The sequence below is a fragment of the Amblyomma mixtum genome, chromosome 3, assembly GCF_055824585.1.
Source record: "Amblyomma mixtum isolate Tamu chromosome 3, ASM5582458v1, whole genome shotgun sequence".
NCBI classification, from domain to species: Eukaryota; Metazoa; Arthropoda; class Arachnida; order Ixodida; family Ixodidae; genus Amblyomma; species Amblyomma mixtum.
Window position 1 is genome coordinate 222,294,677 of NC_143014.1, and position 25,034 is coordinate 222,319,710.

The 25,034-nt window shown below is 44.2% G+C and overlaps 3 protein-coding genes across 3 annotated transcripts; all 3 read right to left on the reverse strand.

Annotated features, from left to right (window-relative positions):
* Positions 1-913: 913 nt before the first annotated feature.
* LOC149353802 (uncharacterized) lies at positions 914-5,128 on the reverse strand. The gene is made up of 2 exons (XM_089577417.1): positions 5,052-5,128; positions 914-1,786 (listed from the first exon to the last, which is right to left on the reverse strand). The coding sequence occupies exons 1-2, from the start codon at positions 5,067-5,069 to the stop codon at positions 1,424-1,426; spliced, it is 381 nt and encodes a 126-aa protein (XP_089433543.1). The 5' UTR covers positions 5,070-5,128; the 3' UTR covers positions 914-1,423.
* Positions 5,129-8,281: 3,153 nt separating this feature from the next.
* Positions 8,282-11,238, reverse strand: LOC149353803 (uncharacterized). The gene is made up of 3 exons (XM_089582832.1): positions 11,093-11,238; positions 9,173-9,909; positions 8,282-8,385 (listed from the first exon to the last, which is right to left on the reverse strand). The coding sequence occupies exons 1-2, from the start codon at positions 11,096-11,098 to the stop codon at positions 9,175-9,177; spliced, it is 741 nt and encodes a 246-aa protein (XP_089438958.1). The 5' UTR covers positions 11,099-11,238; the 3' UTR covers positions 8,282-8,385; positions 9,173-9,174.
* Positions 11,239-19,378: 8,140 nt separating this feature from the next.
* Positions 19,379-22,194, reverse strand: LOC149353804 (uncharacterized). The gene is made up of 2 exons (XM_089577418.1): positions 22,112-22,194; positions 19,379-20,145 (listed from the first exon to the last, which is right to left on the reverse strand). Exons 1-2 carry the CDS (start codon positions 22,115-22,117, stop codon positions 19,504-19,506), a joined length of 648 nt encoding a protein of 215 aa, XP_089433544.1. The 5' UTR covers positions 22,118-22,194; the 3' UTR covers positions 19,379-19,503.
* Positions 22,195-25,034: the final 2,840 nt, after the last annotated feature.

Below are 25,034 nucleotides of genomic sequence, written 5' to 3' on the forward strand. Positions count from 1 at the left end.
ATCCTTCGCCCGATATGTAAACATAATACACAAAGCTGAAATATAATTTATCGTAAAAAGAGAGCATCTCATTCAGACACTTTGCAGCCATAACTAATCCCAGAAAGGAAATTTTCAGCACTGCCTAAGCTATATCATATTTTCCGTGGGCGGAATGCGTATTTTTGTTTCATATCTTTTCTTAATTAAGCCAGCACTACCATTATCACCATTGCAAATTCCCGCGTTTTTTATATCTACTCTTCGGCGCGGTGCAGCTGCGCCATCTAGTGAGCTTCATTGCAAACACAGTTCCGTAAGTAATCGACGGAGGCGGTGGCCATCGTTCACACGATAGAACGTTTCGGCATGTCCAATGCGACTAAAACCGGTCTGTTAAAGGTTTTTCCTTAGGAGAAATGGTTGTGCTTTTCTAAGGCTGCTCCTACAGCAGGTACAGTGGCGAAACTGCGACGACTGCGTATTGAACCGCCCTGTAGCCACGGGTATTAAACTTCGAACTTGGAACCATTAAACATGGCCAACTTTTTAGGATAAAAATTTTGAATATTGGAAAATTGTGAGATGCTGTTATAGAAATATTGAAGGTAAAGGTCCATTCTTCCGATGGGCAATAACATCTTTCTTTAAGTTAAGACTGCCATAGAAAACCAATAAGGAATGCTTTGAGGATCTAAGAAAGTTTATTGAAAAAAAAAAATGCAAAACTGCGGGCGGGAGATCTACGGATATATTGATTGTTATAGTGAAATGTTACAATTTACGAAAAAGTTGCGTCCATAAACTCTTCCGTGTTGAAAAATGTTTTTCGCCAGAAATGTATGGTATGAGTTAAATAATTCCACACCTCCTTGATTCAGCGCCATTTTTTTTATTTCACTCTTGGCGTTCTCCGGCAGATTTCCCAGAAAGTTTTCAATGAAAGCAAACGCTTAATAAGTTTTTTTTTTTTAAACCTATTCCACCCTTTACGTACAACTTACGTCATTATTATTTTGGGGGAACCGTCTTTTTGTCGAATATTACGCTTCAAGTGTTAAAAAAAAGTTGGCTTCATAACTATCCTTTAAGTCCTTAACTCAGAAGGAAAATAGCCACCCTCGACTTTTCTTTCCCAAATAATTGGGTAAGGACGATGTTCAATTCAGGCTAAGCCTCAATTCTTGTTGTTTAGCATTTACTTTCAGCAAAACGACGTTAGTAAGGCAAAAAAAGCAATGAAATCGAGTGTTGCATGGTTTTCAAAATAACTCCCCTGCCAATCACTATCTACTAGCTCTCTTCACGTCGTCTATTTTTTCATCCCTTGGAGGAAACTTCATCTAATTGACGCATGCAACGATTGACTCTTTAGACGCATGAAGCGTGATTTCTCGACATAACTTCCAAAAACATCCTAAAAACTTCACTCTGGTAACTTCGGTCAGTGATGACGTCGACCAGCATCCCCATTTGTTCGACCAGCATGAGTGCGGCCTGCGTGAGTTCGTCCAGCCTGGGTTCGTCCAGCGTGAGGTCCTTCGTTATGAGTTCGTCCTGCGTGTGTTCTTCCAGCGTGTGTTCTTCCAGCCTGAGTTCGGCCAGCGTGAGTTCGACCTGCTTGGGGGTGGCCTTCCTTGTGGAGATCTCTCTTGTCACGAATGTAACCGAGCTCTTCAACGAGTCGCTGCACATTGCCAACTGCATGCGGCCCTTTTTCCAAGTCTGAGCCACTTCTTTCCGCCGCGCATTGTTTGATGTCCAGAATCTCGAGGACGAGTATACAAGCAGCTAGAAGGAACAGCACCTGGGAAAAAATAGGTGAAATCAGCAGTATAGATTGCGTCACAATGAACACTAAGGATTTTTACAAAAAGCAGGATGGAATTTAAAGTAATTTTATATCAGGCATGAAAAAGCTTCGAAATCCAAATGAACGATGAAATAACTCTGAAAAGGATGAGTCGATTGTCCTTTCGGCGCGAAGCATATGGGACTCGCGAGAGGCGACACATTCGCCAGTAATACTCGTTTAGAAAATGTATCATGAATGGACAAACTGAATTATTTGTTTATTTACCTATTTATTCATTTATATACCTGCAGCGCCAAAAGGTATTATTCTACGGAAGACGTACAAAGCAACCAACATGACAAGCGCCATACTCAGATGATGAGATGCTCGAACAGCCCATGTAACGGGCTAATATACAAAAGAAAAAAGAAAACATGCACACGCTACCGAGCTCTGGGCCAGACAATAATAGATAAAATCCATTTGAGCACAAATGAATGAAACGCTTCCACAGATGTGCAGTCGCCAACATTTTTTTTTGTAGTCTGTTCCAAACACATACGACACGCGGAGGCGCCGCTGTTTCGTCGATCAACGAACAACATTTTGTCGTCCTGTAGAAGATATATGTAATATCAGTTATTGCTCAGGATAACAACTGTATTTATTTGGGGAGGATCAGGCGTCTTCGATTTAAAGACTGTGATTATAATCATCTCAAAAAATAGTTTTTCTTCTTGTGTTCTACGTGATTAGCACCTTCATTGTCACCTTCAGGAACTCGAGGGAAAGCAACTGTAGGTTTGTTATTGAAATTCCAATTGTACTATCCAGTCAATATGGCTTCAAGCTGAAAATGCAAAAGTATAATCGACTCACATTTTGCAACGTAAGAATTAATCCTTTACTTGAACAAACTTTTCGGGGCCTTAAAAAATGTTCACGTAAGTGGAAGTTAGCTGAATAGCAATAAGCATGCAGCGAGTAATTTTAGTGTGCCGCAAAAAAATTAAAGTATTTTGGTTCGCAAAAGAATCTATTCCTCAATACTGAAACTTCTATGAACCTTTGTTTACGGCATTTTTGATAAAATACGTATAGTGATTTCCGGCTCAACTTTGTTATTCACCACTGGCAAGTTCGTAGAGTGGGCAAGCTCGTACTTGCTTTTAAGTGCCTTTTCTGGCGAAAATGTTTGCTTGGTGGCAAAAACCTTCAACTTCTAAGGACATATTACTTCTCTCTTGCTGCATTTTTCCTGTAACATTTTTTTATGTCGTCCTTTTCCGGCTTCCCTGTGAATCTAAGAGGTAGGCAAGTGCTCTGGCTTATCCTTCGGCTGCTGCTCGAGCTACGAGCCAACTGCGTTTTCGATGTAAATGTCTGAAAAGTTTTTCAACCGAAAGAATAATGTTGCCAAGCTTGGAAAGCTGCACAGCTTCAGAACTAAGTTATATATCAAAAGTTTCTTGAACAAAAATTGTTGCATGTCTGCCGAAAATAAGCAGTCCTTATCAAGAGCCGTTGGGGAGAGATAGCAAAAATGTTCTTTGAAATGAAAGACGCAAAATTTCGAAATTCCTTCAACTGAAAGTAACCCATTGAATACAACGGAGCTTTGGCGAGGAATTTCGAAGGAGTTCGTTTAACTAAAAGTTATTTCAGGCCAAGTTAGTTCAAGTGCTTCGTTCAAGCAAGCACAACGACGTGATCGTGCGGCAAGCCTGTAGGGCTTACGCTGACCCTGTTTTCCGTGAGTTGCCAGACATTATTGAAGTCAAGAGAACAGAGCAGCGCTAGCCTTCACTAAACTGGTGGGCGCACAAAGAGGAATCAAATTAGACGCAGTCGCATGGAGGAGAAGGAGTAATGCCAGCGCCTTGGAGTTACGCTAGACTCATCATTACGCTTCGAAGAGCATGTCCCAGATAACTTCGTTCATCTCTCGCAGGTCTTGAATTCTCCTTAGTGACACTGAAAATTATAAAACAGAAAATCGTTCAGTATCGTTCTGGCTTAAAGTGTGAGGCCATGATTTTCATATTCTGATCATGTGTTCACTGCGAGAAAATCAGCAGTTCTTGCGATTTAGCGCTCTAGAAATTATGGGAATGCATAGCCTCAATGTCTGAAAAAATTGAAATACTGTCATTGCTTGCACATGATTACAAATACTCATGCGTCTTGAATGCAGTGCAATATTATGCTACATGAGGTTACAGTGCGCTTCTCTCCGCACTTGGGACAAGATGAACAAAGACATGGTGCTGATTGTAAATTTACGATTCTTGAATGATGTCTATTATTTTAATTTAATGAATTTTATCATTAAGCTTCTAACGTCCAAGTCATCAACCATATGTGCAGGAGCGATGAAAAGGAATGCCAACAGAGGGGAATGTATGCTCTCCGCTGTTCGCATTTCTTTTCATCAAGCTTTTACTTCAGTATCAAAAAGCCGCTAGAGTCTTCCATGATACATTTTAGGAAGGACGGTTCTAGCGTCTTTTTCTTGCTATACAGGTGGAAGTGCGATGAAACTTGAAACAGCGGAGTGCATGGGCACCGCGATGTTAGTATTTTTTTTCATCGCTATGTACGCCGAAACGCAGGGGGCCATGCTAATTATACGCCATGGATTCATTTCCACATGGAGCTTCGTGGTTACTTTTGGTGTCAGTGTAGGCCTAGAAGACAGCACTTTGTAACAAAAATGCACAGCGATATAATGAGAATGCTATGCGAATCAAAAGCAACGCTCATGTAAAAATGCTGGCAAGTGTCCAGAGACTCATTGTTTCGAATTTCCCTTTTTTGTTTTACATGTTTGCGTAACACGAATTTATGCGCTTTACGAAGGAATATTTCATGTAAATGCGTTTATATTCTTATTGTATATCCAGAGTTTACCATTTAGTATTGTCCAACTCCTCAATAAAATACCGACCTGCTGAAGAAGTTCGTCACTGGTTTATAAGCTTAGGTGACAACGTGTCTTTCCCTACAGACCACAGCAACTAAGGCGAAGTCAAGTCCTGTCCACTCAAAGCGCTCCATTTTTAACCCTCCAGTTCTGTACAACATCTCCAAACATGCAAGCTACCACAACACACCAATTACCACTTTGTCAAATCCGTTGTTGGAGGCGGAGCGTTGACGCTATTTGTACAGTTTCAGTAACTGAACAGCAGAAAGCCTCAACGAAAAGTTCAATTTTGACCAGCGAGCAACGCACAACCGACTGCGCTCGTCCAAATGAAAAGTAAGGCCTGCTCACCTTTCTCAGTACGTCCATGATTCGACAGTCGGGTTTCCACGATCCTGTCTTCACCCCTTATCCAGCCGAGTACCGAGTCTTGTGAAAAAGACTCCTTATACCCTGAAGCAGGCAGTTTCTTTATGGGTGTCGTTGCACCTTCTGCTATCTTTAAGAAAGCCGAGAGCCAATCACAGCACCCAAGTCAAGGTAGCGCTGTGATGCATATCTCTATATACCGGCACGTGGACAACGCAGTCGCGCCCGTGTATCCCTCCTAGACGGGTTTACATTCGCGCTCCCGTCCTCGTCGCAAAAGGCAGCAGAGCGGGCGACGCACTCGCCTGTAGGTTGCAAAAGCCAATGTTCGCGTCTTGATGCGCCGATAAGGTTTCTTGCGCCGGGTTTTCGAAATGCTCCCGCCTAAATCGCCAGTACCGCTGCCGCCAGAGCAGACGACGAAACATGCGACTAATGAAGGAGACTAGTTCCTTTGTCGAAAGTGAAACGCCAGATTCCATTCAAGGTCCTAGGGTGATATGTGGCTTACCTCCCAGATTTCAGCAATGGCATTCTCAACTTCAAGCCTGAATATAACTCCAGGAGGAGCCGACTCCCGAGGGTTCCTAAGTGTTATTTCCAGGCAAATGGCTTCTGTTTGCCTTGAGCCAGTGACGTTCCATATAATTTTTCTGGAGGCTTTCTGCCGAAAGTGACCCACTTTCAACACCGTATTGCGCAGAATGTACAAAGCATACATCTTTGCAACTACCCATAACGAGAAGGCCAGAAAACCTTACTTTGTCCACTCTACTCGTTATTTTCTCTATGAAACATAATCGAACTCTGAACACTATTCAATTCCTGTCACAGGCAGTGTTGACATTGTTCGAACCGATCTAGAGGCACTCTTAGTATTTTTTTGGCTTAACGAAGGAATAAGAAAAAAAAAGTGAAAGGAAAGTAGTTCAGTAAGTGAGAAAGAGAAGTAGTAAGTGGTTTTAATGACATAATAAATGGAAGGAAAAATATTTTTGCTAGCCCCGGCATCTCCTATCGCTGCTGGAAGCACCTGAGCTGGTTCAGCGGAAATAAAGGATAGCAGGCAGTGTGTAGAAGTAAAATCAAAGGAGTGAGGGGATAGTAGAAAGGACAGGGGGAGATCGAGGTACACTGTAAATGGTCTATTTACATATTAACATATGTACAGGTCCACGCGCGTGATGATCTGGTTAGTAGAGTACACAAACACGCGCACGAAACCATGCACAGAACAGCTGGAGCGGGGCGTGAGCAAAAGAATTTTTTTTTTTTCTGAATACAAGTCATCAGCATTTAGAGCTGTGAATTCTGTGCCTGAACGGGCTATTAATTTACAAGTCTGACCATTACTGGCTATAACATGTAAGCGTTTGCTGTGTTTTAATGAATCCAAGGACCGCCGTTGTCGCACAAAGTGGAATATTAACAGTAGACAGCCAAATTAACTTTTAGTAACTATACTTCGGGCAACGCTCAATTTTACTTTGGATTTATCGCATTTTGCATGGAAGCTGCATGGTCACTCATCGTTTTTAAGATTAACAGTGCTTATAAAACGGTCGCTCCATGATGTTTTAATCATATTTGAAAAGCTATACATACGCAGGGAACAGTCTTACCTTTTTTCTGGGCATGTTGATTGTTTCCCGACATCAAATGGCGCATTTTTTTTTAATGAAAACATTCCGTTAAAAATTTTCCCGCCATACGATTCAGACTGGCGAAGTCTACGCCAAAAATAACACCGTGATCACCGTCTTGAAGTGAGGGGGTAGGGAGGGGGGGTGTGTAACGAGCCTTTGTGATCCGTATGAAAATATGTGGACGCACTGCAGTTCACTTACGACATCACTCGGTAATGGCGACACCTGTTTTTGGCCCTTTCTATCTCATAAAATGTCCTTCATTAGTAAACTCATCGTCATTGTCGTTTTAATATGGTAACCTATCAATAGAGGCCAATTTGGACTTCTCCTCTGTGTCTCTAAAAGCATCGCTGTCCCTGTTGCGTAATAAACACAGCCCGAGCACTAACCAAACCGGCCCTTTAATCCTGTTATAACCACAAAATCAAGATGTCTCGTATCAGTTCTAGCCTTGTAGTATTTCTTGGTCACTGACAGGGGCCTTGCAGAAATATAAATAACTGGTGCATTTGTCGAGAAAAATATCAGCACACTGTATAAAATAGGCAGATTCTTCAATTTCCACAAACAGTGAAACCACACGCACGTATTAAGGAGCACAACGCATGTGAATATCACATCTCCAAAATCATTCTACTGCCTGCTCATGTAGCAGCATATCCGTCGAAATTTTAGGTTTGGCCACGAAAGTTAGCCCTTGCAGAAGGCGATTTTAGAGTACATCGTTTGCATCTCTGACAGCTTATGCGCACGTTGACTTTGGTTTGATGTTAGTAGGTAGGGATTGTGTAATTGTGTCCTGGATTGGATATTCTTGTGTGCGCATAGATCAAATCTACGAGGTGTGGGATTTGGCGCAGCTATAGCGCGCGTGATAAATCGGGCGTTAGCGGTTTTAAACAACAAGTGCACTATAATTGCCATCGCGCAGATTCCCAGTGATGACAAGAACAAAAAAATCTGTCTCACTCTCAGCGTTGAACGTGCCTCTTTGTTAGGCTCAGATTTAACGGTGTTTGGTTAAATTAACTGCATCATTTCTTTTTGTGCTAAAGCTTATGAATCAAGTGTCATTAATTAACCGTTTCTGTTGATTTTTAGTTTGCCTGCTAAAGCATTCGTGTCTGGCTTACTCTCAAGGGCTGCATCACGCAATAACTGCTAATCTAAGCTCACCACAAAGCTTACAGTAAGGAGTTTCCCGATAAATTTCCAACTATTGGTTTCTTAAGCGCCCGCCTAAGTCTCAGTGCAGTATTTTTTTTATTTCACCTCACCCGAAATGTCTAAATTCAACCAGAAAGTGATCGGACCACCAGTTTTTAGTTACTTTGCGATGAGCCCGCTATTTTGGCTCAAGTGCTTGGTGATTCTAGGAGCAAATTATATCCAAATCGGTGCGAAAATAGAATCCAACTAGACGAATTACTTTAGTACAACTGCACAAATTGCTTTTACTGAAAAAGAACTCCAACAAAGATAAGGAGGGAAGCCTCTGTCCGCAAACAAAGGGTTACACGAAAGTAGTGTCTTCCAAGCAGTCAATTGTCATGGCCAAAACAGTGCAGCTTTGGAAAATAACTTTTATTTACTTTTTGAACCACTAAAAGGCAGTGCTTCAAAGCCGGAAGAGCGTTTCAGCAGCGTAGGTACCATTGTAGAAAAACCTGGAAATAAAACGAATAACATTTGTTAAATCTTGTCTAGATAAAAAAGAAATCTTTCCGTCATGTGTTAAGCAGGCAAGGATAATAAGTGCGGCTTTGTCTTTCAATGTAAAACTGCTACGGTACGGTATGGCACGGTATGATACGGTAAGCTATGCTACAAAGGGTTTAACACCCAAAAACTGCACTTGGATTATAAGAGACGCCGTAGTGGTGGGCGCCGGATTAATTTAGAATACCTGGTCTTCGTAAACGTTCAGTGACACCGCAAATCATACGGACAATTTTTGCGTTTCGCTTCCACCGAAATGCGGTCGCCCCGGCAGAGATTTGATTGCGCGCCCTTGGGCTCAGCGGCCGAATGTCATGGCCATAAAGTCACCACGGCGGGTTTCAATGTGAAGCTATTTTCCACCGTATTATCTCGTCGGTGCTAAAAACATGAGGATATCCACGGCAGATAAAACTGACCCAAGTTTTTCCTTATACAGCAACAGCTACGAAGAGCTTTCATAGTGATATAATTCAAAAACAAATCCAAGGCTCAGCTTTCAATTTTCGCTATACAGTAGCGTCAATAAAAGCATTGCTTTCAGCTAGTATAGTATTGTTAAGTCTGACTGCTTGTTTATACGGGACTGCCCCAAGGCACACCAAGGCACACGGTGTTACACAAAATTGTGGTTTCACATCATAATTGTGCCATCTTCACTCTTTTTCTTTTCAGTTTCAATAAGGAAGCGAAGTTTGGTTGGAGTCCTGTGTGGAGTGCGCAAAAGGCGCTTACCTCTAACCATGAAGACCGACACCACCGACCCCAACACCGGCAGCCTTTCCGAAGGAAGACTGTCCGAAGCCAGCCTGGTGCCCAGCAGCACCCTTGTTAAACGCGGAAGAGCCCTGCTGATGTCCGGCGCCAAACTTCTTGCTGTCGCTGGCTGAGAAGCCTGAGCTGTGGCTGTATCCCTGGTTGTTGCTGTACGAGTCAACCTTGCTGTGAGATGCACCACCGGCGAATGCTCCAGATCCCTGGTTGTGTCCGGAAGCACCACCCTGGTATCCAGACTGGTGGCCTCCGGCAGAGGAACCGTAACCGGATTGGTAACCCCCTCCAATGCCGTGGCCGACACCGGCGCCGTGGCCAAGACCAGCTCCAACAAGAGCTGGGTTGGCGACGACTCCAGCGCCCGGAACACCGGCGCCAACGAGACCAGCTCCACCAATACCAACTCCGCCAAGACCAGCTCCACCAAGACCAACTCCGCCAAGACCAGCTCCAGCAACACCAGCGCCACCGTAGCCAGCGCCAGCCAGACCAACTCCACCAAGGCCAGCTCCGCCGAGACCAGCACCGACGAGACCAGGACCTACTCCGGCGCCGTATCCGCCGACACCGCCTAATCCAACGCCGGCACCCAAGATTCCTCCACGGCCCTCTACGTCTTTCTTTTCATCTTTCTTCTTGGCTTCTTCGGCGTAGACAGCACAGGCGACCAGGGCGCAGACGGCAGCGGTGACGAAGAACTGCAGTTACAGTTTACCGTGGTTAGCATACTTCGGAGTGATCGCTATCAAAATGTGCAATTATACGCGAAGTTACATATGTTCATTGGAATTCACGTATATGAATTCCAATGCACAGGGCTTCTGCTCTTTTGTGAAGGAAACTCCAACCACATCTCGCTTGGTGCAAGTCTGTACCAGCGGGACTTGTACATTCCTATAAGCCGCATGCGCAGGCATTTATAAAAACTATACGTAGTCTACCTCAAAAGTTTTTCTTCAACGTGATTTGCACTTGGGTCATGCAGAGCGACTCGCGTAGCATCCCCACGCAGCGCAACAAATCCAAGGACGGTGGTAGCGAGAGCTTTCTTCATCGTTTCATGGCTTTGAAAAACCAGGCGTGCTATTAGAACTGCGCTACGTAGCCTTGCAGGAAACTCAGTGGCTTGAGAGCATTCTACACAAGCGGTACAGCATTTGTCTCAAAATACAAGATCAAAGTATTTTCTTCTGAATAGTGCAGTGGTGGTCTCTTACATCCCTCCAGGTCGAAATCTGTGGAGGGGTGAGGGATGGAGACAATAGCACTGTTAAAGTTTCGAGCTATCTAACGCCTTTAGGGAAGTTTACAGCTATGGTTTTCATAAGATCATGATATGAACTCCTATGCATAAATCTGGAAAATTTTCAGGGTTTGCGCAAAACTCAAGAAAAAAGAAACCACAGACTGCTGCTCACAAAGACAAAATTGAAAGTTATTAACCTCAGGACAATAAGCGGAAGTTCTTTAGTTTGTATTGACTCAGGTTGCAGGACGCAGAACGCTACAAAACTCTTGGTCTTTTATGCTGAACTCAGGTCTCCTTCACAACACTGCTCCGACTGTTGATACGGCACGGCGAGACAATGATGCTTTGCTGCGTTAAATTTCTCAAACACAGTAAAAAGCCAAATGAGGAATCCTTGAACAGATACTATTTCGCTCACTAACATTAACTTCCAAACATATCCCTGCATATGGAAGCACAATGCATGCACTCCGAGAACGTGTTTGGCAGGAGACTCACATGAAGAAAAAGATTTGGAGCTGCCAGTAATTTCTGACACCTCCCGAAAAAATGCACAACAGGAATAAGAGATTGAGTGAATTAAATGGCATAGTTCGGAGATCCATGTTATGTGGAAAATAAGATACGCTTACCTTCATGGTGGTAGCTGTTGCTGAGATCGTGTCTCTCAGGCGAGTTGTCTTTGGATAAAGAATCTTTGGTAGCGTCTCAATGTCCGGAGAGAACTGTCTGGCTTTTTATACTCGACACCATGCCTTGTCAACTGAAATTTCAAGAAACAAAACGTACTCAGAAAAGAAACATTCAGCAGTTCTAGAAGCCCAAAATCGTTGCAGTTGCTTTTCGAGGGAGCAACGAACAGGGTACCGGCTGAGATAATTGCGCACTCTCCGGGGTTCCGAGAACGATAACGCTCTCGTGGCTCTCGTCTATTTCACCTCTGAGCGTTACAATTTCCCGTTTGCCGAGAAACTGTGGCGCGTCTCCGCGGACCTTGAAGCCGGAAAGCGGCAACGTGTAGACCGCAGGTTGCTTCTTCAACTCCCGCTCCCTGCGTTACGGTACGTCTTTTTGCGACTACACGGACTTCCCCTCTTGGTTTTGCCTTCTGTCGTCTTTATTAGAATCGCACGCATTGTTTCGACGATTTCGGCGCGTTTGATAAAAAGGCGCTGAGGTGAAGGAAATATCTCTCCGTTTCCTGCTACCGCTGACGTCACTCGGCTTTTGAGTATTCCTGCTGCACCTGTAGGGCTTGCTCCTCGGCGAAAGTTTTACAGCGTCGGTGTTTCATCTTCAGAGAAGCGTGTGGGCTTCTTAGACAAAAGGCTATTGGACTCGTGTAGTGCTAAAGGTTTATAGCGAGGCTAATGGATCTGACACAATTGTACATGCGGCAGAAACAAAGATAGCTTTAGCGCATAACAGAAGCTTTAATTCAGGGAGGTACGGTATGTGAGCCCTCTGCTGATTAAAGCGCACAGTCAACACAGCTTCTGGAATGCATACACACTACCAAGCATTTTTCGCTGCCGTAGCTTGCGCAGAGAATTGTAGTACCATTCAGTACATGCTCTGAAGAGGATTAGTTGACTTTTTCATATAAAAAAGCAAAGTGTATATTTTGCAAGTCCGCTTTGACTTACATGATGATATGGGGACGAAAGAATATGTGATTAGGTTTAGTGTAGTCCTTTCAGTCGCGGTGTCAGCATAAGTGTACTTAACGTCCTTTTTTTGAGTGGGTTGCTGATGAGAAGAAATAAGCTGCAAATCTGTGGAGCTTCTATTCCAAACCCCTTTCCCACACGCTGCATAGAACCATCACAAGCCAGGCATGCTAAATGAGGCAAAAAAATTATTTTAAGAGAGGCGCCCCTGCGTTACACCTAAGGCCTAGTGAGGCTTTGGAGCGTATGCGTTTTTGTTCGCTTCCTTTTTGCGTGGATCAGAGCTTTAAATTGCCTAAAAAACAGTGGATTGTTTACATAACTTTTTGTGACATAAATCACTCAAAATAACTTTAAAAGGTCCAGAAATCAGTGTTGAGTAACGAGCTAGATATATCAGGACGCGACACAAACTTTATGATTAAGCACCAGGGAGGGTTGAATGTTTTCTTTGCAAACTATGCATATGCTTGAAAATATTTGAAACTTTGAAAACCTTCCACCCGCTCGATAATTATTTGTGACTAAAGAGGATAAGTGACGAACTTACAGATTGCCTGACCTTAATTTGCTTAACGATTCAGGGGGTTAAGAAAGAAGAGGTGACCACAGTCGCCACAAGAGCCAAACCATGGTGAACGACATATTAATTTTATTGCACGAAAAGAGGATATACCGAACCCATAATTTTAAACAGCTCGCTTACAGATGGGGAAATTCTTAAGAGAGTGCGTTTTATCCCATGCGGTCTCAGCGACGAATATTGTTCATGACTGAGCGCTGATAGTGGCTCACAACGCGTTACGTTGTACTCATGGGAAGGAGTCAGAGCAAAAAGCAGACGAGGGACCCAAGAAGACTCATAACAGATTCACTAGAGCTTCAGTGGTGAAATGTACTATGTGTCTTCTTCCCATCAAGTTGCTCCAACTAGCCCGGAAGCATGCTCTCTTGAACGTTGTACCGAGAATGCTCCTATGAGAGTGTGCACTGGTCCTACAATTGTAACGGGTTCGTACCAAATTTACTTCTATGCGTCACAATTTGTGATTCCGATATCCTTGATTCCAGTGAAGGAATTATTTTCACTGAGAAAATACTGCAAATAGCCTTTTTGAACGTCTGATCTCCATGTGCAACTAAATTCGGTACAGTGAACGCCTGTAGCCGAGCAAATATCATTGGCAACTCAAAACAGCGAACAGCCTATCACTGGACTAAAAGTTTTGCGGCTCACTGGTATCCTGATGAACCGCTCCATTAGTGGCAGGTAAAAACTGTGGTGTGCAATGCCTACTGGGCCACAAATCATTCAGAAGGCAAAGCACATCCAATTAGAATATTGAATTTTCAACTGTTTCTTTCAAAGATGTAGTTACATAGAGCACCCATCCATAACACGAAACGATCTACCTCAAACCCAGGAGGGAACTATAGGTGTCCCCGACGCTCCACAATGTACTCCGCTTTAGTGTTACGGACAACTGTGTGGGCGTCTGTTCAAGATTTCGGGCAAAGGTAAGAAACAAGCTAACACCCCTTCAAACCAAGGAAACTATTAGAATGACAAATCATTTTTTGCACCCACTGTGATGGATTATATGCTATAGCGTTTAGATGCTGAGCCCACATTGAAGGGATAGAATCCCAGTTGCGCCGGCCGTATTTCGAATCACGCAAAAGGCATGAGCGCTCATGTGCTGGGCGATATCAGTGAACCTTTAAAAATTCCCACTTGGTCAAAGTTTTTCTGGAGCCTTCTATTACGGCGACTCTCATAGCGCCTATGCAGCTTTGGGGCGTAAAACTCCATATACCTAATACCTCCATATTAGTCTTTTTTACTGCTGCCAATTAATGAAGGAAATAATTTAACAAACCTTTTTGATGGAAAATGGTTTTACAGAATGTGGAAGACAACCAAATACCACCGGTTGTCGCAGTTGCGTTGTCGTCTGTTGGAGTGGTGCCAGAACATTAATGATCTTTCGTCGTCTTTGTTCTGTGGCTGAGGCAATATGTGTCAGCTCGTTTAAAATGGACACGCTCACTGTTCACTAACACTTGAATAAAACGAGTTGCAGAAACGCCGGTAATTGTAACTAAGCCGAAAACTTTGAAGAGCTCCTACCACATCCCATGAGGTCGGTGTGTGCTTCAGAGCCCTTTTAAGCATTTTTTGTAGTTCGATGCGCCTTCTGAATTCCGGATATTAGAAATTTATAGCGGAAATTTTTCACTACAGCACTTGCAGCATGGGTAAATTTTGAGGTCTGTGATGCGGACTGTTGCTTGGTACATTCGGCATGTTAGCAAAGCCGCTATAGACGGAATTATGTGCGTTGCATTCTCTTCATAGAGTCCGGGACATACTTCCCAAGGCTTTGCTCCCATCAGACTCTACACTGCAAACATAAATGAGTAAAAAGCAAGTAAGCTGTCCTCTATCGCACTCCCTTTTATATAAAACGAAGTGTTCTAGAGAACACGTTGCTCCCGTTTCACTCCCCATAGGCATATTCGTGTTTATAGAATATACTATATTGCTCAGTACCCGTTGCTATCGTACTCCGTTAATACGTTGTCCTTTGTTTACGGGCTTGTCAACGTATGAAAGCTGTCGAGACATGGACGAAAGGTGACAGAGAGCAAAAATAAAGGGTTTGATTGCTCTCTTGTTTAACAGCAAGCATGATTTCAGTTCATCCCACCAATTAGTATTCTCCTAAAGCTGCACAACGCTTCCTAATTGATGCAAATAGCCTGTTTTTCATGCTTAGTCATTGTGTCCTAGATTTCCCAATTACCTTCAACCAAGGATTAAGAATGCCGTGTGTTTTATCTAGGACTTCACAAAATTTAAAAAAACAGGCTTATTGAGTCAGAAAAACGTTTTTTCGGCATAGCACTATCCGCTCTGTAGTGCATGAGATTACAGTTATGACATTAGCAGGCAGGTTAAATAATATTGAATAGTTATCTTCTAGCTATTACTGTTAGGTTGCTCATTTATTGAGAGACGTGTAGCCCGACGTAACTAATATTCGTATCAGTTTTTAGAAATTCGAAAATGCGATCACCCTCTTCGACATGGCTCAGCATACTGGGGTCATTTCTCACACCATTCGACAATCGCGCGCCTGCGGAGAGCGAACAGTGATGTTCATCAGATCGCGTCACTCCGTGGGGCACGTGCCACGTGACAATCTCTGCCCTGGCCACACTGTGTAGCTCCACGCTCTTCGCCACTGATCGCTGTCTACAAAGCTGACACTATGGGCTGTCCTTCAAAGCTGCGTCTGGAAGATCTAAACTTTCCCACTAGAATGCATAGCCTATCGAAAGCGCCCTTCTTCGGAGAGAAATGCTAAACAATTGTTATTCCATCTCGTCGTTCAGAGTAAGTGCGTGCGCGCGCGCGCGCGCGTGTGTGTGTGTGTGTGTGTGTGTGTGTGTGTGTGTGTGTGTGTGTGTGTGTGTGTGTGTGTGTGTGTGTGTGTGTGTGTGTGTGTGTGTGTGTGTGTGTGTGTGTGTGTGTGTGTGTGTGTGTGTGTGTGTGTGTGTGTGTGTGTGTGTGTGTGTGTGTGTCACGAATTTTTTATCGTTTCTTGTTTCTTCGAAGAAAAGCTGATGTGGCTGTTATTAAAGCAAAAATAGTCGTGTTATTTAGCCCTATAAATATAATATGGAATGCGGTGGTCGTAGTAACAATTAACCACCCAAAAGTTCAGTGATTGGTTTCGAGTCACAAAACAAAAGTGCCAAAAAAGTTTATTTCTGAAAACTAGGTTGCACAAACACCGGTTGAGAAAAAAAAATAATCAAAGCAGCACGTGAGTAATACACATACAGACTCGCCATAACTTGCACATTCAGTGGAACCAAGCCTTTCTCTGTATTCACCTTCTTGTGGGAATAACATTATCTGGTCATGATAAATGCAGGTGCTTTCCTTGCTAACGACACACTGTTCACTCCTGCGCTCATGGACCGAACGATGAAAGCAGAAAACCATTCACGAGAACGAAGCATCGGATAGAAAGATAGAAGGAAAGGGGCCGCAGCATTAATCTAGAAGCCATAGAACCTCGGGTGGCGTTTGTCGGCATGGTGACGACAGCAGTGAAAGAGCCGCTGAACCCTCGCGGAAGCCAGAGCATAGCACTTTTCGGCGTCGCTAGCGCATCGTTTCGCTTTGAAAGTGGCTTGTTTGCCAACATTGTCAGTGTATTTACATATCGCGAAACACCTTCTTAACCAAAAAACGGTTTTAACAAGGTGATGGCAGTCAATGAGAAGTAGAAGAACACTGACGTGGTAGTGGGACATGTCGGTAGGCGCCCGGCGTATATCTAATGTAGCGAGCAGTGCCACAAAACGTGGAATACAATAACGTAATTTAGCCATTCTGTTCTTTCGCCGCACTCCTGGCTTCCGCAGTCCGTTATTTTTCTCTCGTGGCCGATTGTAACTTGTGCTCATCAGCCAACAAGCTGCGGCGTACCTCTCAATGGTGCTAACCTTTTGTTTCGCTCTCTTAGAGATATCATTTCACAAACAAAATACAACAAAAATAGAAAAAAATTGTTGCCGGCGGTTGCAATAGCGAATATATTGAGCACCCAAGTTCCGGCCAACTAAACTAAAAGGAACAGGGTGGTGCTAGCGAGGGGCAATACAGAGAAGGACAGGGAGAAAGGACAGAAAATGTGTATTTATACTATTTGCCAATTTGCAAAAAGTAACTCTGTCGCGCGCGTGCGTCCAGGCACAGTTTCTATGAGTACTGCGCCGGGAGATCACAGCATGTAGTATATATCAATAAAAAAACACTGTATTTGAATCGCGGTAGTGAATGAATTCAATGAAATAAATCCCGCGCCCGGAACACTGCACCACCAAAGGTTAAAGAAGATTTTGAAAACAATTAAATGACGTACTTTTATAGTTTTTTTACCTGTTTAAACCGGAAACTACAACCCCTAAACGTAACGAACTTCTCATTTTCTTGCCCTTGTATTTTGAAAGTGCTGTATTCAGATTGTTCTAAATTTGACTTTCTAGATTTCTTCAGCACAAACCATCAGCACTACACGAAAGCTTTTTCGCACGAAGGCTATATGACCAGGCGAACAAAAAGTGCTTGCATAATTGTTGCCATCACCCTTACAGTTCGCTAAAATCAATTAATAATCTTCGTCACTGCAGCTGGCATTCATGTTTATATTGAAATCTTAGAGGCCATCGCATTCTTAGAATATTCTACTTTATAGAATTCTCTCTATACTTGCGTGTTTCGCCATATACGGTTTGAACTCGGTCAGCGCAATTGCGCATGCAAAGTGGTGACGATCGGCGCAAGACTCCTCCGGTCGTCACGCAGCTGCTCGTATAACCACTAGGCCACCACAGCGGTGGACAAGCTTTTTGAGCATCAGCCTCGCAAAGCGAGGTTTGATCCCCAATGCCGCAGGGCATCAACCGGCGAAATAATAGTTACAAGCTTTCCCCTGGTCCGGCGATAAAATGCTTGGGAACTGGATCTTCGAGCTAACCTTCAATAGACGATAAACACCTTGCGCCATGGGCCTCTTTGGTGATAGCTGCCTTCGCGCCGTCTTCATCATCAGTTACCAGCCTCGAATACGGGAGAAACGCTACCAAAGCAAAGCAGAGAATGGACTGCTTTTTCAAGATTCTCTTCAATATATTTGATTTGCCTACCGCGCAGCCAGTTAAGCCCTTCCAAGGGCCAGTGAGCAAGTGTCCCCTTAAGAGAACTTCTTCTGGGCTAGTTGGTAATTCATTGTAAAGTAAAGGCGCCAAAAACCACACACGCACAGAATACGAGAGATTGTCCCCTAATTGCTTTAGAATGGTTCAAGATGCCCTTTCTGCTACAAAAGAAGTTAATTATAGTGGACAATTCATCGGGCAGCTACTGCAAAAAGAATGGTTTGCGAGTGGCCGCGGCACGCTAAAATAAAAAAGAAAAGAAAGCAAGGAAAGAAAAAAAACAGTTTCCTTGTTTAAAGTCTCGCACACTGAGTGCGTGAATGAACTGATATTATTGCCCCAATATCAGCACGCTCGCCAAGCGGCTAGGTTTTTTTTTTGAAACCGCTCTGTGGGAGACACGATTGGACAGCTAAGAAAGTTACGGTTCGAACATCCAATCCAGTTTTGCTTTTGGAAATAGCGACAAAGCTATTGCTGTACGAGTCGCGCAGCTGACAGCAATACTATCGGCACGACGAACGCTTGTACATTTTTTCTTCGTTGTTTTTTTTTCAGCTTTCATCTCTTCCCTGCTTTTTCAGACAGAAATTCCTGTGACGTGAAAAGCGATGAAAAGCTGCGACTCAAAACTTTTTAGTATAGCTTTGTACTGTCCCCCTCTGCCCTATACAGTCCGACGCAATCTGAAGGTTCTCAGTTTGGTCCGGCCAAAACGGACCAACAAATTTTTCCTGGCGTTGCGGTCATTTATACACGCAACGGACAAGGTTGTGCAGGAAAAAGGAATCCTTTGGCTAGCGAATATTTTATTTTCATTGCAGCGTTCTGACGAAAATAAACATTGCTAGGATGTTTTAATCTGAATAGGTTGAATCTGAAGTGATTACCTTCAAATTGCATCAGACAGGTGCCCGTAGAAACCATGCTGGCGATCAAAGACACGTGCAAAGCTCAGGGAATCGCAGTATTAAAGAGAACTAATTGAAGTTTGCCTGTATCGGTAGATTTCCCCGTTGCATTGAGAGAGACGCGACTTTCACTTAGAGGGGAAGATTTCGAATCTAGGAAAGGTAAAAAAAAACTATATACCGTAATCGCCAGCGCCGGCCGTTTTCGCAAGGAAACTGCGAAGCGTCAGGGCACCTTTATGCGCTGATCTCTGAGGCTACACTTCATCGTCATTAATTTTCAGACAGTGTTCACTGAGTCTATTTTCAGTCTTCACTTTCACGAGTTGCAATTGAGTGAAAAGACTATTTTTTACTGCAGTTATGTCGGCGACAAATGCCCCTTTGCAGCCGTAGTGATATCAACATGGCTAAAGAGACATATAAAATTAGTTATTACTTAGAACGAAAATTAATGACGTTATTTTAGTGTCCCTTCAAGACAATAACAAATTATTTTTCTTCAGTAACCGCAGTAAAGACACCCAAACAGCCTTTGTCTCTATGTATCAGAAAGGAGTCAGTTTTTGTTCTTCCTTTTTATTAGGAATTATTTCCTTGCGGATGATGGTATAAGCTCTATAGTGAGACATAGAACTGGAATGCTTCAAGGCGATCTTCTCATTTCTATTGGAGCAAAAGAGCCCACAACGTATACAACAAAACTGACTGCCTCAGAGTCCTAAGTTACCGGCGACCATACCCGACACCCAAGCTACCACCGGAAGCGGACCCGTAACCAATATTGCCAAATCCAGTATTGTAGCCAGCAGTGCTTCCTGCGTGTCCGGATGATCTTTGTTTCTGACCGCTGGCGACATTCTTTGCCCCAGAGGACAACTGGCCGGCGTCTTGGTTGTAGCCAGCGTTGTTGCTGTAGGTCCTCAGGCTGCTGTAGCTGACGCCTTTCCCAGAGCCGGTGGAGCCCAGGAGGCTGCCGGTGGCTCCGTTTAGAAATCCAGAAACACCGGAGCCAAGAGAGGATGCAAAGTCAGATCCGAAACCAGCGCCGTAGCCGAGGCCGCCAAGCCCGGCTCCTCCAAGTCCGCCACCGAGACCGAGGACTCCGGCCGATCCGAGGCCCCCCAAGCCGCCACCGTAGCCGATCCCGCTACCAATTCCTAGGCCGGAGCCGACGGGGCTTCCGAGACTCGCGCCGATAAGACCAGTGTCGAGCCCGGTTCCAATCGAAGAACCAATACCAGTTCCAATTCCAGACCCGATACCAGCTCCAAGCCCGGCGGCCCCGAGTCCCGTTCCAGCACCTATAATTCCGCCAGCCGTGGCTACCGCCAAGACGGCAAGAGCTGGAAGGGCGAAGACGACAAACTGCAAGCAAAAAAAGGAAGTTTCACACAAAACTTTGAATTACCAGCCATTATAATCGCGGGTATATTGGAGGAAGAAAGGAAACGTCATTAGTCAACATCACCTTCTGCGTTAAGAATCCAAGATACCGACCGGTTTATTAAGTACTATTTCCTTGCATTAAATGATAAACGCATTAGTTTAAAACGACGGAAGTAAGCACAATAGTTTCCCGTGCCCTCCAGCGGCACACAGCGTCACGTCCGTCTACTGCTTGAGAAATTATGGAGAAGCTGCGTCAGATATCTGGGTTGAATTTTCTTTGGACACCAAGAGCAACATCTGTACACTCTTAATATATAAATTATGTATAGTCGTGAGCAAAGGTGAGTGATCGGCGCTTCAGCGGCGGGAGCAGTTGCGGGGCCGCCCCACGGCGCTGCTATCTCGCCGCGCTCGCTCGCAGCGAGAGTGCCTCTAGTGACGACAAACTTCCCCCTCGCTCTCGCGCGGGTGTTTATCACGACTGATAAATTACTAGTGCGGATTTCGGCTACTCTGCTGGTGAACACCCCTCGCTTCCCCCTCGCTCTCGCTTCCCCGCGCGAGAGCGAGGGGGAAGTTTGTCGTCACTCGAGGCACTCTCGCAGCGAGCGAGCGCGGCGAGATAGCAGCGCCGTGGGGCGGCCCCGCAACTGCTCCCGCCGCCGAAGCGCCGATCTCTCCACTTTTGCTCACGACTGTACATGCTCCCCAAACTATATGGAAGTTTACGATGACTTCCAAAATACCTACAGCAGCTCAAACTTTTTCAGCATTATTTTGAACCTGCTTTCCTTAGGGATGATATAAATTGAATATATCTTGCTAGGCCTGCACCAGCATTAGAATAAAAACTGGGGTAGCCGAATAACTTAATACAGGTTGCCAACTATTAAGATTTCTAGAATATCCAACATTCAGACTACTTTGAACACCAAGGAGTTTCCCATGCTAGCTTGGCTTCCGAGAGCGACGCTGATTTACGGCTTATCTAAAAAAGTATGTATTTTTAACGCTAAACCGAATGGTGTGCATGACACTAGATTCAAGTGCGGAATAATATGGGAAATGAAATATACGGATACGAAATGGGTCAGCGAAACGTCTTGGAGCCCCATTTCGAATAGGCTTCTAGTTCAGTCATCTTTCGCCTTGTTACCATGGCTGCCGTCACAACGGTAGGGCCACAGGTTCGCACAGGTGCCTCGAGCAATGTTCACATGCAGAGCCTTTAATGAACAACGAGTTTCAATCAATCAACCAATCATAGTACTTTTTATGCATGCATAGTAAAATGAAAATAGCGGGAGTTTCTAGCACAGGCGGCTTATAGGTTATTATGCTGCAATCAGCCATAGTATTTGGTAAATTGCAAACCATTCTCTATTCAACTTATTCAGCAGAAAGCATTGATCCCGAACAATGTTATCTTGATTTCCAAATGAAATTAAATAACTGCGCACATGCTTCTGTGCAAATGTAGCTTGAAAAGAAAAGAGCCGCTGAGGGCGCAGGTGTTTCATTGGAATCATTTCGGAATGATGGCAATTTGATATTAAACTAAGAATCAGGGTTTCCAATGACAAAAAAACGGGCAATTGATACCGAAATGAATCGAGCGGTGTTCAGTCTCAATTTACCTCGACAAGACAACTATTTTTGCTTCAAAAAACTTAGCGCGATAAATAAATTTCTCGGCACTTTTCTCCTTCTGGCATTTAGCATATTTCTACCGAAGTTGCGATAGGCTGTAACCTGAAGTCCTCTTTTGCTTTGTTTCTTCGCTGACTTGAGATGATACCTTCCTGAGTGTTCGAATGGCAGGGACACCAGGTCATTAGCTGCAGCATGAGATTTTTTTTTCTTGAGCGGTTAAGCATGACAACCACATTCCATGTGATAGCCAGTTTGGGCCTAGCGAAGTGAAAGGCTGATTGGCACGTACCTTCATGTTTCTAACTTGAATCACAGCGGCTGGACGACGTGAATCGAGGCACAAAGCCGAACGATCTGAGGCTGCGGAGTTCGCTGTCGGTGGTGTTGGTCAGCGGTGGAACTTGGTGGCTTATATCCGTCTCGAAAATGCCGAAGCGGAAACGGGGAAAACGCGGCTACGCTACCACCTTCGCTCTTTTCCTGAGAAAAGAATCTTCCGGTGGCGCAAGAAGCCTCCTAGCATCCCATTTCCTGCAGCTCTTTTGCATCTTTTATCATCTGTGTTCATTGCATCTAGATCAGTATTCCGTTTGCTTAGGTACCCCGCAGGATAGACGTTCCAAATAAAGAAATTTGGCAGCAACAATCACCACCAATGGGATTGTATCCGGGTGAATAACAAGCTCACCTCTGCCACGGTAGCACCGGCCCATCCGCTGTTGTTTGCTTGCCGGATGGTGTGCAAGGAGGGTGCGGTTGTCTTTGAAGGCCACTACTTTTTGAATTCTTAGTACTGCATTCTGAGTTATTATTAGAGCAGGCGTCACGTATCCTGTGCCCCTCTGTCCGACCAGCCGCAATTCCCTCGAGTATGTGCCCACACCGTGAACACTCATTTGGCCAGAAGTGCAAGCGCTACAGAGTAGAATTTAAGACATTTACAACTTGGACTCAGCTGGTGGTCTACTGCCATTAAGAAGGGAGAACTTGCACTTCTAAACAAGATACTAGCGGCACGAACTCCTGTTAAGGTTTCTTACTTTTACCCCTTTTTTTTTCTTTTGGGTACTTCGAAGGAAATAGAGTGATTATTCTGTATTATGCGCCATGACAGCTCCAACTTTTCTGCGTTCGTTCCCTCGCTTTAGAATGAACAGATCTGTTGCTTGATTTCAATTTCAACATTACAACGGAACGCAATACCACTGTCAAGCAAGCAAAATAAAGTGCACTTAGAGGGAGTGCGCCGTATCCCCTCGAGTGTACCTTACGCTAGCGGTGCTAAAAGGAAAGCAGAGTGTTCTCGTAGATGCGAAATGACGGCTGGCTAAAAACAGAATTTTTCGAAATGGGTATCTGTATGCGGAACCTGCAGAATTATGCTCGTTTAGAGCAGTAGAGCACATAAAGCAAAGATAACTTATTTTAGGCCACGACCGCCTTAAATTTTTGTCATGGTAGTAATGTTAAAAAAAGTCAAGGTAATTTCCTCACACATCGGAATGCGGACGACTAAGTGCATGGAGGACGGCAGCGCGTTTTTGTGATGTACTTTTTGCTGGTCGCTGTCATAGAATCATTGCACAAATTAAAAAAAAAAACACAATACACGTAACATCAACTTGTATGCGCATTTTGTCATATATTGCGTTTTATGCCCACAACAACGCTGCCGTCAAGGCTATGTATTCGGCCCTCAAGGTATGTTCTGTGAAAGCACTCAGACCTGAGTGTGCACTTCGGCGAATGCACTTATGTTCGGCGAGCACACTTTTAGCAAGTGACGCTCTTCGTTATGGGCGCTTGAGAGGGGTATAAGACTCAGATGTTCACAACACGTTCGCAGAGGCAACCTCGCTGCCGCGGTGTTGTCGGCGCAAGCAGTTTCTACATAACATGACATGACATGACATTACATGTTTTTCTTCATTCATATTAAGACGTGTTGGAGCTTGTAGTTGTCCAACGCCTTACTGGGCACGCTATCAGTTACACACGCTACAAACGTGGTTGGACAGGGCATCTGGTAAACTTATTGTTATTTCTCTCTCCCAGCCCTTCATTACCATGCGTAAAGTTCATAAAGGTATCTGTTGTGCGCCTTACATTCATATGCACAGCTCTGCTGCAGCTGCATCGAGGCTGCTGCGCAAGCAGAAACCACCTCACGCAGTTTCCCTTCACAAGGAACTATGAACATAAACTTTTTAAACTTTATTACAGGTTTTTTTAATGAAAGAAATGAATTTTTAGTTCACTCACTAATTCTTAATATACTTTTTTCGTAGTTAACAAAGTGCTCTTAGTTAAATTTTCTCACCTTAAACGGAAAACCCATACGCGAGGGGAATATAAAAAGCCTGATACTTGTTGGGCAGCTTTCACCGAGGCGTTACATCTTGCACTGAGCAGATGATCTCTGTCGGCTCGTGAGGGACAGTTAGAGTTTAAAGACTGTTCTAGTTGTCCTGAGTGGAATTTCATTAACTAATCTCTCGGGTCGTACACACTCCTGCATTGCATTGCCTCCCTTTTAGTTTGGCTTAGTGGCTTCGAATGTCATCTAATGATCACTGGGAACCACTTAAGGCTTGGAAAATTGTTTCCAGGAAAATGCCACCATCGGCGCCATAGAAACATTGCAAGAGTTCTCTACGATGTACCCGCAGAAAGAAACCCGTATCCTCCTCACGTTGCTTGCGTCTCACCTCAGTGCTCTCGAAAACGTTCCTTTGCCTCAAAAAACGTCTGTCCTCCACGAATTTTTTTCAGGCCATACACAGCCCGATGCCCAATCGTGATGGAAAAAAAAACGTGAAGAACGCGACGCCTTCGACCTCCGCTGTTAGAATTTTTTTTTTGGTCGCGCTTTTACCTCGGTGGTAAGAAGAAGAGAGTCATCCTAGAATGCATACAAGACGAATATAGCCTCTTTTTAATACGCCCCAACCATAAACGTGATAAAAAAAATGCAAGCAGTGCAGCTTCTAGACTCCGCTCTGTTCTCGTTTCTTTCCACAGCCTTTTTATCTCATCACATGCTCGTAAAGTAAATTAGGCACGTTACAAACACCATGTTTCGAACCACAAGCCTCCGTGGTCGACCCCCGCTCGGCATTTTCAAAGTGAGAACCATTACTACCGGACGCAGCGTACACCAAAAGATGGGTTATGGTTTATGTGGGTTTAACGTCCCAAAGAGACTCAGGCTA